The sequence below is a fragment of the Puma concolor genome, chromosome D4 (genome assembly GCF_028749965.1).
Source record: "Puma concolor isolate L17-30 chromosome D4, mPumCon1.1.hap2, whole genome shotgun sequence".
In the NCBI taxonomy this organism is placed as follows: domain Eukaryota; kingdom Metazoa; phylum Chordata; class Mammalia; order Carnivora; family Felidae; genus Puma; species Puma concolor.
Genome location: NC_141679.1, coordinates 7,759,473 through 7,773,501, shown reverse-complemented (window position 1 = coordinate 7,773,501; position 14,029 = coordinate 7,759,473). Strand labels below are relative to the sequence as shown.

The window sequence follows — 14,029 nt, the reverse complement described above, 5'->3', positions numbered from 1 at the left end:
AAATGATGAATCAATGCCCGCGAAGCAGGAAAGAATGCCAGTTTCCCACTAAAAATCGCAAAGTGTGATAAACCTATTTCCGTTAAGAAAACTGCTGGAGTTTTTACTGGGGGATTTCCCAGGCAAACAGAGGCAAAGATACATAAACCAGAAGCGGAAGGTAAGCACATTTCCTCTTCGTGTTTTTATGCTGCACACTAATGCAAACACAGGGCATAATTCAGGGCTATTTCACATTATCCTCCTCTCCAAAACCCGATCGGAAGAGATAACCTTTCATACACTTGCCCAGTCCAGTTGGGTTGGCAAAGGAATGGGCACACATCTGGTGGGAAGGACACAGCAGCATGGCAAAGCCACAGACGTGAGAAGGCTTCATCGCTCAGCCATATAAAGGACCGTCGTGTCCTTCTCCTTCCTCTCCCTCCTCCCTCGCACGCTGGTCTACCTCATCAACTACTGTCATTACTCAACAACACCCTCTGGCTTCTAAACCTCAATCTCAGTGATGCCAAGGTTGCCTGTCTTCACACCATGTCACATGACACTGTCACATGCTGTGGTCCATTTCATCTTAACTCCCCATGGAGCGCAGACAAAGGCTCGAAAGAGTGAAGGGACACCGCATTCCCTAAGAGGTGGTCCTGATGAGGAAGGTGCCTGTAGAGGAGGAAAAGACCAGGCAAGTCTCAAGTCTGGAACATTCTGCAAAACAGATGTGCTGAGCTCTTCATAAATTGCTAATGTCATGAAGCACAATGATGATGATGATGATGGTAACTTTCTAAAAGGTGAGGAACTTCATTAGATTCAAGAGGACAAAAAAAAAATGAGAATTGTGATCTTACTAAAATCCTGGATCAGAAAAAAAAAAAAAAAGATGAAAGGAAAGAAAAAAAAAATCCAGCTAGAAAGAACGTTATTTACACAGTCGAGGAAATTTCATATTGACTGCATGTTAGATAATGCTTTATTGATGTTAACTTTCTGAAGTGTGATAATTACATTGTGATTATGCAGGAGAAATGTCCTTCTTAGGAGAGCTTTCCTGAAGTAATTAGGGTTAAAGCTCAATGATATTCACAACAATCTCTCGGAGGGTTTCTGAAACAACAGGCAAGCAAACAAACAAAGGATCTCTGGAAGCAAAAAGAGAAAGAGATAAGACAGACAGAAACAGAAGATGGAAAAATATTCACAGTGGGTAAATATGGATGCAGGGCGTATGGGTGCTCACCCGTACTATTCTGGCAGTTTTTTATATGTTACCAACTTTCAAAGGAGGGAACTGAAAAAAATTAAAATTATGCAACAAGATAAAATATTAAAAACAAACAAAGCCAAGCGGCAGGAGCACCTACGGAACACATTCCAACAGCCTTCGTTGGAGCTGGGCTTTCCAACATCAGGTATTTGGGTGGTTGTTGTTAACTCCAATAATGGCGAAGATATTTTTCTACATATACTCTTTTTAGGCTGTGTACAAGAAGAAGATACACAGATTGCTTTTCTCTTGTATTCCTGTAAAGAGTCATCATGAGTATTCATAAGAAGATGGGACGAAGGAGACGAGGTCCCGAGAGATGGGCTTCTCAGCTGTGCTACCTTGTGGAGTTAAGATTCTCAACCAGGCAGGAGGAAATGAGATGATGAGAAGCCCATGGCTTACATCACTTAAAACCCAACTGGAAGGGCGCCTGGTGGCTTGGTTGGTTAAGTGTCCAACTCTTGGTTTCAGCTCACATCATGATCTCGTGGTAGTGGGATCAAGTCCCGTGTTGGGCTCAGTACTGAGTATGCAGCCTGCTTGGGATTCTCTCTTTCTCCCTTTGTCCCTCCCCTGCTCATGCTCTCTCTCTCTCTCTCTCTCTCTCTCTCTATTTCTCTCTCTCTCTCTCTCTCAAAATAAAAAAAAATAGTAAATTAAAAAAACAACAACAACTGGAAACTTAATAAAATGCTGCAATGGATAAGCTCATCTCAACCTTCAGCAATACATCAGAAAACTGGCAGGACTACCTGTCCCCAGTATCCAGGAACTTAAGAGCTGGTGACCGTTTGTACTGTTCTGCTGATAGATCCTGGAGGAGGAGGAGGCTTGGAGCTGTTTGCACTTGACCACATATGCAGAACAACGAAAAGAAGTCTACCATCTTCCGATCTATATTTCTAACTACTAGACACAGCCGCCTAAAACCCCAACCCTAAAGCCCATTTATTATCATTCTTTCTCTCCCACTCTCCCTTCTCCTGAACACCCCTTTTGCTGCTGTTAATGACACACTTTTCCACCTATGTCTAGAGGTGTAACTCACAAATGAATCCAGCCCTTCCTCTTTACTCCATATAGACATAAATAATTAGCGATTCTCCTCTTAAATAACAGCCCTTGGATAAATTCTCCATCCTAACCACTTCACCTTAGTTCAAGTTCTCATCTTACTCACGAGAACTCCTGCAACAGCCTCTTTCTTGTTTTCCCCATCCCCTGTCCCTGCACCCAGCCTCAATTACTCTGCCATCTGAGTTCCTTCCCTACAATGACAATCTGATGTGTCTCTCCCCTCAGAGATAGGCTAGAGGGATTCTTCGCTTCCAGTAAGAGGTAAATAATCCCTTACCATAAAATATAAAGCTCCACACGAGCCAACCTACTCTGAACTGACTTCTTCAGTCCTGTCCGCTGTGGATGATGGCACCTGAGCACATGGGCACCTCCTTCCACGAGTGTCCTTGCCCCTCTCGCGTCTCGTACGTGTTCCTCTGGCTGCCTTGGATGCTGTTCCCCATTCATCCGTCTGGGAAGTGTGACTCTTCCTTCCATGCCTAGATCACTCTTTCTTTCCCTCTCTACCTGAGGCAGAATTAGGGACGCCCTCCTCTTCAGGCTCCTGTGGCATCTCTACTACGTCACTGATCCAAAGAGCATCACCATACTTGGATTATACGTCTGTCCTCGCCACTAAATCCTAAGGGCGGCATCATGTTTTAATAATCTTGGCATCTCCAGCACCCAGAACAATGTCCGACATGTAGTATTCCACAGAAGTTTATGAAACAGAGATGTATCGTTAAGTGAAGAGTAGAGGTATGTAAAAAAATATACTGTTTATCAAACTTGAAAACACACATCTAAAAACTCATAGACGAGGCCAACACCAACGAAACCAAAGATCGCTGGTGAAATTCCAGACTTCCAAGATTGAAAACCTTTGCTCCCACTGCCTATTCAACCCGTTATTAGTCCCCCAAATGCCTAAGACCACAGCACCGGGGTCCCCACAATAACTTTTTTTTACCGTGGATGTCTGGGAGTAACCCCCACGTAGGTCAATTCGAGCCTGCTGACACGTGGAGAGGAAAACAAGAGGAACCGTGTGCTGTCCACGCCACTGGCGGGTTCGGAGGGCCACAGACGGACCGAAATATCAAGATTTTAAAAACTGTCCCCAAAACTCTTTATGAGGATGGCATCAACGCAGAATCTTCGGTAAAAAGCCCTTTTCTGGTCGCCCACATAAAATCCTGTGCCCTTTAACCCTATACTCTCAAAGCTGTCACCGATCTACGGGCTCAAGGCACCGTCTTGCACCTGGAAGGCTTTCCAGCCTGTGGGGACACTGCCTTAAAGAGGAGCCCCCGAAACAGACTGAGGACAGTGTGAGAGACAGAAATTTGGATGCGTTTTCCCAGCATCGGACACTTCAGTGCCTTCTCGTTTTCCCCCCCACGGAAAAGACGACAGGTAATGAGCTATTTGGTCCACGTGCTTTTTGCACGTGTACTCTTGACACGTCCCCTCTGGAGGACTCAACCCACCACCGATGGATGATCAACAAAATTCAGCAACTGTCACAGCGCTTCTCCGCGCGGCGGACTTCAGCGGCGACACCTACTAGAAGAGAGCCGGCTGGCCTTACCTGTCGGCTCCCGTGTCCACGGCCGCGAGCGGGGGTAGCTGGGGGGCGGGGTGGTGGGGGCTCCCCTGCACGCTGTGTCCCGGAGAAGGGTGACCGACAGTGTGCGGGGCTCCGCTTCGGCTCGAGTGACTGCTGGAGAAGACGGAGGCTGCAATCAAGGAGAACAAGCATCAGACGGCGCGTGTTTAGCCCCGAAGGCTGACCGCGAGTGTGTTTTAGGGGCCTGCTCTCCTGTCGGTGGCGTTAAGGGGACAGTTCCTGGCTCACTGGATCTACACGGCTTCTGTTTTCATGGTGGAACAGGCTCCCCGGCGGGTGAGCCCTTCCTGCTGCCCGGGGAGCGCATGAGCAACTGCCCTGAAGTTCATGGTTCGCCTCCTGAGCGGTGCCCTGCCCTCCCGCCAGCTCCCAGTGTGGGCACCATAAAGTCGGTCGATCCTGTAATGTCTGCATCTGCAACAAGGTCGCTGTACAAGCACTTTTCAGTCACAGGGGACGACAGGGGACAGAACACTTGGTGTGCTGACCCACAAGGGGCAGGACACAGGCCGCCTGCCTCTTCTCAAGGCTGCCGCGAGCCTCCGTGGGTCAGCCTGGCTCTCTCTTGTGTCCCTGCTGAATCAGGGGTAATAGGATATCTTGTCCTGGTCGTAGCCCCCGGGCAGGATCTGCTACCCTCTTAACCCCAGAGACTGACTGACCCCGGGCATTTCCCTGATGGTGTGGTGGATGGACACACTTGGTCCCCACCAGTGATGAGCCCATGCCCGGCACCACAAAACACGAAAAGGGGCCTCAGACACAGCTCTGGCTTTCCCCCCGCCACTGTTGCCCTATTACGACACAGAGACTGAGTTGCGGCCTCATTCATAGGGGCAGCCTAGCCTCTGAGAAGTGTACATGACCTCAGACTTAAATACGTGCCCGTTTAGATCAGCTAATTGGTACAATGTCACAAAAGAGACAGGGCTTGTCACTTTCAGAGTCTATCGCTATCAGAGAGGCTCTCAGTGTCTGGGACCTACGCAGCAGACATCTCATTATGCTGCAATCAACCCAGCATCATTACTCTGACTCCCTTCAACTTCCTTCTCTATACAAAGCGATGCTGAGCTTTCTACCCATCTCTGCTCTTTTTGAACTTACTCCACTGATGTCAAAGAATAAATGGATCTAAAAAAAAAAAAATAAAAGAAATCAGGTTCAGGATTAAGAAGAAGCAGCCACATAATCAAAGAGATTTGAGGGTTTAAAAGTTCAGGGAGCGATACTTTTAGACCAGGACCACTTTTCTCCAACCTCTTCAGGTTAGAATTAATACCCCAGATGACCCCGCCCCCCAAAGCTTAACCCAATGGAACGAGAGTTCAAGCACTTAAAGGAACATGTGAAGAAGCAGAATTACCATCTTCCTGCTCAAAAGCTACTGACAAGGGTGTGATCTGATGGGAAGGGTTTATTTCTGGAAAGTCAGCACTGTGTCAGGTTAACTCTTGTCCTCAGAAAACTGCTGCCTCCACAGCCCCCCAAGTCTGAAGAGGTGGTGAGACTAGAAAGTGCTTAGTAGCTCAAAAAGGCACTCACGGTGCGTCAGCCTCCAGAAAAGTTGCACGTTTGCAAACTCGCTAGAGTCACCTTATGAATCACTACTCTCATTTGTGCTCAGCTCACTCGGGCAACCACAATTCTGCTTGTATTCCAAATAATAATTTTACCCAGGGGAGAAGGCTGTTTGGAGTGACTGTGGCAACGGTTTCAATGCTGGTGTTTGTCAGCACGGAGCTTGGTGTTTTATATACTATTCCAAAAACTAATGGAATAATAAGAGGTCACAGAGACGCTGTGGAAGCACAGCTAATTTTTTTCCTGCCTTAGCGTAGAAACATGAGCTCTCCTATTTATTCTGCTGGAGTTGCTGAACGCGCCCACCGCTTACGATCCCCTGGAGGTGTTCCTGTATGTATGTGTTCCTCACAAGGGAAGCAGGGCCCCTGCTGCTTCCAACCCCATGGGCAGCAGGGTCTCTTGGTGCGCACACTCTATGCTCTACTCTACGGCAAACAGAAAAATGTGGTGCTTCCCGGAGGTCTACGTCAGCCGAATCAGCTACATTTTTGCATTGGCTGCAATCAAAGAGGTTGGGAAATTCAGTATGGTTTGCAGCCTGCCACACACCAAAAGTTAGGTCCGGTTAGGGCCTCTCCTTCAACTAATAGCCAGGACCAACCGTCTCGCCATTCCTCCATCCGTCTATCCACCTGTCCATCCTCCAACCATTATTTTTTCCTACGTGCCTACTATATGCTAGCCATTCTACTATATGTGGGTCCCTAACCTTGAGGAGGCTGCGGTTAAGCGAAGGGAAGAGGTCTCTATATGTCAGTGCTACCCAAATGCTGAGAGCCGCTAGGAGAGATCATCAAGTGGTGTGCAAAGTGCTTTAATGCACTGTCTTCCCTTCGGTCCCATGATGTGCCCTATGCTCTGGCCAAATCAGACAACTGGCCCGGCCTCAAATATACCACAGCAACTTGTGCCACTGTGCTTTTGACTATAATATCCTCTACCTATTTTAATACTTTTGCTCTGAATGCAGTTACCTATGTTCCTCTGATTCCTCTCTCCGCAGCCAATCATTCCACAGGTACGGATGGAGTATGTATGTGTGGCCGCACTGAGCCAGGTCCTGGGACACACTAGGGAACAAGGTGGCCTTGAGGCCAGCTATCTCCAACAGTACCATTCATGCTTGTTTGACTAAACAGATACGAACACAAACTCAATGTCAATGGAGTCCTTCTTGGGCTCAAGGAGCAGGACAGGAACAGAAAGAAACATGTACCCGCCCAATCCTGTTGATCGCTGGTCATAGACTGCTCTCGGGTGTGGCTTGTCTCGTATCTCCAAGTAGGCACGTATTCCAGAGTGGCTAAAGCTCTCCCAGATACCCAAGAGCAGGGCATCCGAGAAGCCTGTGGGCAGAAGGCCAGAGACACAGGGTACAGTTGAGGGGAGGTGCTTCTAAGTTCTACCTGGTGCAAATGGTTTCCACAGCAGCGTCTGCCAGTAGGAATAAGTGGTGGAGGCTATGTGGTGGGGCGTGAGAGGTCCACGAGACAGGGCAGAAGACTCAGAAACCTGCCCTCCTGCTGTGCGGAGGCTGTGTTGACCGGCCAGCAGTCAAACACATATGGATAGCCCTTTCTTCCGCTGCTAACCCTGGTGAATGGCACTGAGACAGGCAGGGACCCTTTGGCTGGGGGCCCCACGAGAATAACAAAGAGGGGTGCTTTAGGGTTCGATTTGAAGTCTGAATTTAAAAGTATACAGAACAGTTTCTTACGTTGGTTGTAAGAAATCCCCTGTGAGCAAACCGAAGCCTGTGACTTGTCTCCGTTGCCTAACAGATGGGATGAGAAGTACGGGACAAAATCTCTCCCGGTGAGGTAGGGAACCTAGTAGAAGCTTCTAGTCCAGTGTCTACACAGAGCCCTTTGTGTGTAGTCCCGGGCAAGACTGCTGCTTGTGGATGCTTCCCGTGACCATTGTAATGACCACAGACTTAGAGGAAGTACAAACAACACGGCTTACCAACATTCACCCAGCCCCATGTCACGAACCCTTCTGATAAAATGGACAAAACTCTGGAATGAGATAACTGTGACTTGGGTAGGATTGCCCTTGGCCTCTACCAGAGATCCACATTTCTCAGTAATCGCCACTGTGGCACAGGTAGTATCTCTCCTACTTACACTGACTTCTAGGAATTTCCAGCTCTGTCAGTCATATGTCCAGGCTTCTATATTAGCAAAGTCTAAGAACTTCCTTCCTTCCTTCCTTCCTTCCTTCCTTCCTTGCTTCCTTCCCTCCTTCCTTCTCTCCTTCCTCCTTCGTTCATTCCTCCCTCCCTCCTTCATTCATTCCTCCCTCCCTTCCTCCTGCCTTCCTTCCTCTCTCCCTCCCTCCCTCCCTTCCTTCCTCCCTCCCTCCCTTCCTTCCCAATTTTCCAGCCCCTACTCCACCCGAGGCAGGTGCTGGTCTCTCTTAAATTTTTTTTTTTTTTTCTCAACGTTTATTTATTTTTGGGACAGAGAGAGACAGAGCATGAACGGGGGAGGGGCAGAGAGAGAGGGAGACACAGAATCGGAAACAGGCTCCAGGCTCCGAGCCATCAGCCCAGAGCCTGACGCGGGGCTCGAACTCACGGACCGCGAGATCGTGACCTGGCTGAAGTCAGACGCTTAACCGACTGTGCCACCCAGGCGCCCCAGTCTCTCTTAATGTTTGAAGCTGAATATCTGCTGACTTCACACATAATGTTTTGCCAAGTGACTTTTTAACCTCCAGAAGAAATCTCCAGGTGAGAGCGCAATAGTAAGGTTGTTTACAAAAGGAAACATTTCCTTCCATACGCACTCAAAATGATTTTTCGAACTCAGCCAATGGGGCACACAACTATCGATCAGAGTGTAAGGAAGGGAAGTGACCCCTCTAGAATCTAGAGCAATATTAACAAAATTGTTGTGATCCAATCAGCTGGTGCACGCAGGCTGCCCACGGGGGTGGCCTTCATTGCCCCGTGTCACCACGGGGGTTAGTGCTGCTTTCAAGGCTGGAAGAGAGCTTTTAGGGGACTCTCCAAACACGCTGGTGACTGACAGCCAGAACAGGTGATTAGGCATGGCGGAGGAACATATTGGAAATTCTTATTGCTTTTGTGATTAAGAGATGGTGGAGTCCCCGAGGAAATAAAAGCCTGGTGTTGAGATGAAGTCTGTGAGCTCTGCCCTCAGAGGAGGACCCAGAAGCTAGCCTCCCTGCTCCTCTGGGCTTTCTCTCTGGAGCAGAGCTTACTGAAGTCTCCCCACCTGTCTCCTGTAGAGGGGGGCGCAGGTAAGTAACTCAGTTGGGCTTTAACGCACTAACAGAGCAGCACGGGTTGACACGTGTGGTCCCCAGATGCGATCTCACCAGCTACTGGGAGCAGGGCATTCTAGGCTAGAGCCTCTAACTAGCTCAGGTTAATCTGGGTTAATCAACAGCCCTCTCTCCATCCACATGAAAACAATTAACCTGTATCTCTATGGGTACGGACAGGGCACCCTCGGGGATACGTTAGCTGTCATGTGCGAGTGGAGGCAGGCAAGGAGTGTTCCCGAAATGAGGCCAACTTATCTCAGGCCCTTTTCCCAATGCCACAGAAGGCTACCATGGGCCTTGCTTGGTGACTATGTTTTCGTCATTTTAGAGGGCAGGGAGGAAGACCTCCCTTGTCGGGCTGAGGTGTATTGAAAATAGCCGACTGGAGGGCATAGTCCTGTTCGAAGCCTTGTGGGCGGTCAGAGCCCTACTTTTCAAGCTTCACCTTACAAACCATTCATCCAGGGTCGAATGTCGATTCAGATTCACCAGGTCTTGGATGCAGGGAGGGCTGAGGTTCTGAACCTCGACCAAACTCCCAGAGTGCCTGCTGAGGCTGATCTGGGGAGTGCACTTGGAGTATTAGGTGCCAGACCATATCTCAGCTGCATTTCGTCGTCCCGCTGCCCTACACCTCAGAGCCAAGTTAACATTTGCTGAGTACTTTGCAAACCCCTCCCTGGTTTACTGATGAGAAACTTGAGGCCTTACTGGGTTCCTGACTAGGGTACCCGGTCTAGGTCACGGGGCTGAATTCAAACCTAGGAACACAGATCTCAGATCACATGCCTAAGAGTGTTGATCCTGTCTCAGAACTCCCGCGCACCCCATTTGCAAAGACTGGAGTCACTAGGCGTTCTTCCCTCCCACGCACAATGCACCCGGCCGGCTTCAGCCACCAAAATGCTGGTTACAACGCAAGAGGGATCCTCCCTCTTCTGCTTCCGCCCATGCTGAGAGCACCGGAGTGACCTCAGCACGGCCGAGAGAAATTTTCCAGCTCTGAAAATTAACGGAGGTGACAAGTTAAGTAAATTATTTGGTTTGGAAAACAAACAGCTGGTAGGAAATGTGCTTTTTCCCAAATAAAGATTTCAGATGCCTGTCAGGGGTGTATTGATCTACTGGTGGGAACGAAGGCGGGCAGGGAGGGGTTATTCATGAGCAATGAGATATATGCACCTGTTCCCACAAGTGGCCACAGTGTGGTAGGCTGAGAGGCCACCACCTCCGTCAGTCACGCACAAAAGCGGATTTGCCGTGCAGATCCGTTGAGTCTGAGCTCTTGCGGTAAATGTGCATTTGGAGTCATTTGCACTTGCTTAAAAAGCCACTGCGTTGTTCTCTGTAGCGGGCCTACTCTCGTAGGAAAGGGGGAACCGGTGTCACCCACAGGCTGTGAACTCGCTTACAGTGAGTGCTTGAGTGACGCCATAACCCTGAGACGTGACAGTTAATGCTTGGTAGCCGATGCCATGGAGGAGGTGTGGGCTCACCACCCATCTCCACAGCAGTATTTCCAGGTCTGAGCACAGAAGGCTCTGCTAAGCAATGAAACCAGGCTGAGTTGGCTTTCACAGAGATATTAAAAAAGAATTCGAGGGGCGCCTGGGTGGCTCAGTCCGTTAAGAGGCCAACTTCGGCTCAGGTCATGATCTTGTGGTTGGTGAGTTTGAGCCCCATGTCGGGCTCTGTGTTGACCGCTCAGAGCCCGGAGCCTGATTCTGATCCTGTGTCTCCCTCTCTCTGACCCTCCCCCATTCATGCTCTGTCTCTCTCTGTCTGAAAAATAAATAAACATTAAAAAAAAAAAAGAATTCGATTCCCATGCAAATGGGAATGCTGAGGTCAACCCTGTGTCTGCCTCCCCCATCCATGCCCCCACATCCCCCAGAAGAAATTTGAGCCTGGGAAGGATTGAGGAAACTGTTGAACTGCAATGGAAATGTTAACTCCTTTGGCCTCCCTAGAAGTTGGGCACTCAAGACAGACAGTATCAGAGTGGTTCTTAAAAGAACAAAGCAGAAACAGCGGGAGTCAGACGGACTCGGCTTTGAATCTAAGCTTTACCAATTCCTAGCAATGGGTCTTGGGCAAGTCACTCAAGCTCAGCTCAGTTTCTTCATCTTAAATAAGGAGACTATGTCACAGTATGACTAAAAACACTTAGCACAGTGCCTGGACTGTGTTTAACTACCCAATAAACCACTGTCGTTATTCTTTGGTTATCTTTATTATAATGATTCTTATCCATAGGCTGGTGGGGGGGGGGGGGACAAAGGCGTGTGGTGCCCCGCAAATGGTAAATCTCCAATCCGGTGTGGCCTCTTACTTAAAGATGCATATAAACTGTGGCCTTGAGTCATTTGAAAACACAAAGGAGTGTATATACATCACGCTTTCTACTAATAAGCGTTTTCTATTCAATTTTTCTATCACAAGTGCTGTAAAGTCTTCGGGGTCTGCAGAAGAACCCCCACAGGGTTAAAATGTTGTCCTTTATTGTACAGGGGGTAGGGCACACCTGTGAGTTACAACCCCTAATGCGGTTCAGTTTAAAGACAACAAAGTCATTTTCATGCATGACTGCTCTTCGCTTCGTTAAGGAGTGAGAACGGGCTGTTACTAGAATGTCAACACAACCAGCCCTCTCTGAAGCTTAGTGTATCTGCAAGTATTTTTACATTTCCAGTGCTTTTTATTTGTTTCTCCAAGCGCATAAAGATGCGGCCGTGGTTAATTCTCAGGATTCGAAAAACACTTCCCTTCAGTCTTTCTGGAGAAAGCCACTACCGCTGGGGGTGACTGGAGCTTCGCTCCCCAACAGTGAAAACCTGGGCCCCCATACCTTCTGTGGTTGTTCGCATTTCACCATGGAATGATTTAATTGCTCTCATGACCCGAGTTCACGAACCAGGGAGAATTTTCCAGCAAGGAAAAGGGCCTGTCAGCTGGTAAGTGGCAGAGATGCCGCGGTGGCTCCTTGCCTGTGTGGCCCATGACTAGCGGGGGCCTTTTTCTCTCCCCTCCCCGCTTTGCTGGGCATTCTCCCTCCCCGACACCCTCCCCCGGGGTGGGCGAGCGGCTTCCTTCCACATTCCAGCTGCATTAGGAAAGCAGAGCTTCTTATGGGTTCACGCAGCCATCTCTGTAATCTTTCTCTCCTCCTGGAGGCATGAATAATTTTAATATTGCCAATCCCTAAAAATCTATTCTTTCTTGCCTGTCTTTTCTCTCCCCTCCCTCTTTGCAGTGTGGAGTATCATTATCCAGCAGTACTGATAAGAGGATAATGAAACAATCCTTTCTCAACCGGCTCAGGTGGCTGTCAGACTAAAATGACACCATCCGTACATCCTTGACATGCTACCCCAAGCTAATTGATGGCAAACAATGGTAACTGTCACCTGTGCACTAAGACAAAGAAAACACACTCGTGTCACCTGATGGGAGAGCTACCTGGCAACCGATGAACAAATGTGTTAGAAAGACGTTCCATTAAGGTAAGAGAGGGTACATCTCTGAAGAACATGCCTATTAACTTTGAGCTTAAGAGCGCTGCTGTTCACTGGGGAGCAGAAATAAATAAGGTAAAATGAGAATTTATTGATGTCTGGACAGTTACATGAATATTCAGGTTCTCTTACAAATAGATATTCCCACATGAGCTCCAAACTTCTGTGTAGGCTGCCCAATTACATTTCCACATCATGCAGCTGGATTTACAGCCAGGGAAGAGGTTATTAGTATTTGGAAGAGGACTTATGCTTACATGCCCTTCTGGAAGACACTGCGATACAACCAGAAGATAATGGCTGAAGTCATCCAGGCAGATGCCAAAGGTTACCATCAAATGTCCTGAAATACCAGGTGTAATTAACTGCATGTCGGAAAAGCTCATGTGCCTTTCAGAACAAAGCCGTTTTGTTACAAGTGAAATGGCGTTTTCTGGCACCTCTCTCAACTTCTCGGACCAACATTTCAGGCAGCCCCTCTTGGGTCTTTCCAGACAATGAAGGACTTATCCAACCTCAAATCTCATACCTTATCGTTCTTCCCTTCACCTCCCAACCCACTTACTCACTCACAGAGAGTCAGTTACACAGCAAGTCAGGAAGATAACGTGAACAAGGAGTACCCTCGGAGAAATTCGGTACTGCCACTATGTGTTACGTCATCCCCCATTTTGAAGAGAGGAGGAGAGCAGTCAGAAAGGAGAAAGATGGAGCAGGTATGGAGAACCATTCCTGGAAGCTCTCACGGGAATGTCCCTCATCTCCATTTTTGGAATAAAGTCTGATTTGGCCACAAAAACCCATGTTAGTAAAAAAAAAATACTTGGTTCTCTAGCTCCTCATTACTTATCCCTTAGTTGCCTCCTACCTGTACCTTGTTGACCCCAAAAGAGGTCTCCTCCCTTTTAGATGCTACCAAGACAATCCCGCCCACTCCACCTCTATGCGGTTTCTAAAATCATTTCACAGAGAAGGCTTCTTGGAAACAGATACAGAGCACATACAGCCAATCCAATTTGTAACGCAATTTTCTGCTAGCCAACTCAAGGGCTATTTACCAACCCTGAGCTCTCCCAAGAGACCGCTCGGTAAAATGGAGTCACAACAGCCCTTTTGGGGAATTTAGGAACCACGGTTTGCAATGACCACTGGCCCTGGGCAAAAATGCACAGAAGAGGAACATGGTTTTGTTAGGACTCCAGAGAAGCCAAAGAACCCCCTTTCCTCCTTTTCTATACTTTGCCCACAAAGTGGACGATTTTCTCACTTCTCCTTCAGGTGCCCAGTATTACCTCCTAGATTACTCTCAGGGTAGACAGACTCTGATAAGTCATTGACATGTTACCAGGAATTATGCCCATTTATAACCTTTCTTAAGGAACTTAAAAGCTTTTCCCTACCTGTTGAATGGAGTGCTCAGTCTCGGGTTATATGAATTTCAAGCATCCTTATTGTTAGTTAGAAAGTGTATTTTGAGGAAGTAAGCATGCTTCCTAAGCTTTATCTTTCAAAATTTTCCTTTTCTCCTGGGCATTAATGTGTAAGTCTACAAGAGGCCCGAATCCTAGAAAACACACTCCTTGATATTTGAGGGTTTAAGCCTCTTCTCTTTTTAGGAAAAACAGACCTTAGTAGAATTTAACTGTGACAACTCTCTGTGATATCCTTGTCAGC

General features: G+C 48.0%; 1 protein-coding gene across 5 annotated transcripts in view; it reads right to left on the bottom strand.

Moving 5' to 3' along the window:
* Positions 1-14,029, bottom strand: part of GLIS3 (GLIS family zinc finger 3) — a 504,180-nt gene that overhangs the window by 43,700 nt on the left and 446,451 nt on the right. For all 5 annotated transcript variants that reach the window (XM_086684912.1, XM_086684913.1, XM_086684909.1 and 2 more), the window contains one exon: positions 3,921-4,068. In XM_086684912.1, the coding sequence (XP_086541038.1) occupies positions 3,921-4,068 (148 nt within the window). The remainder of the gene's footprint in view (positions 1-3,920; positions 4,069-14,029) is intronic.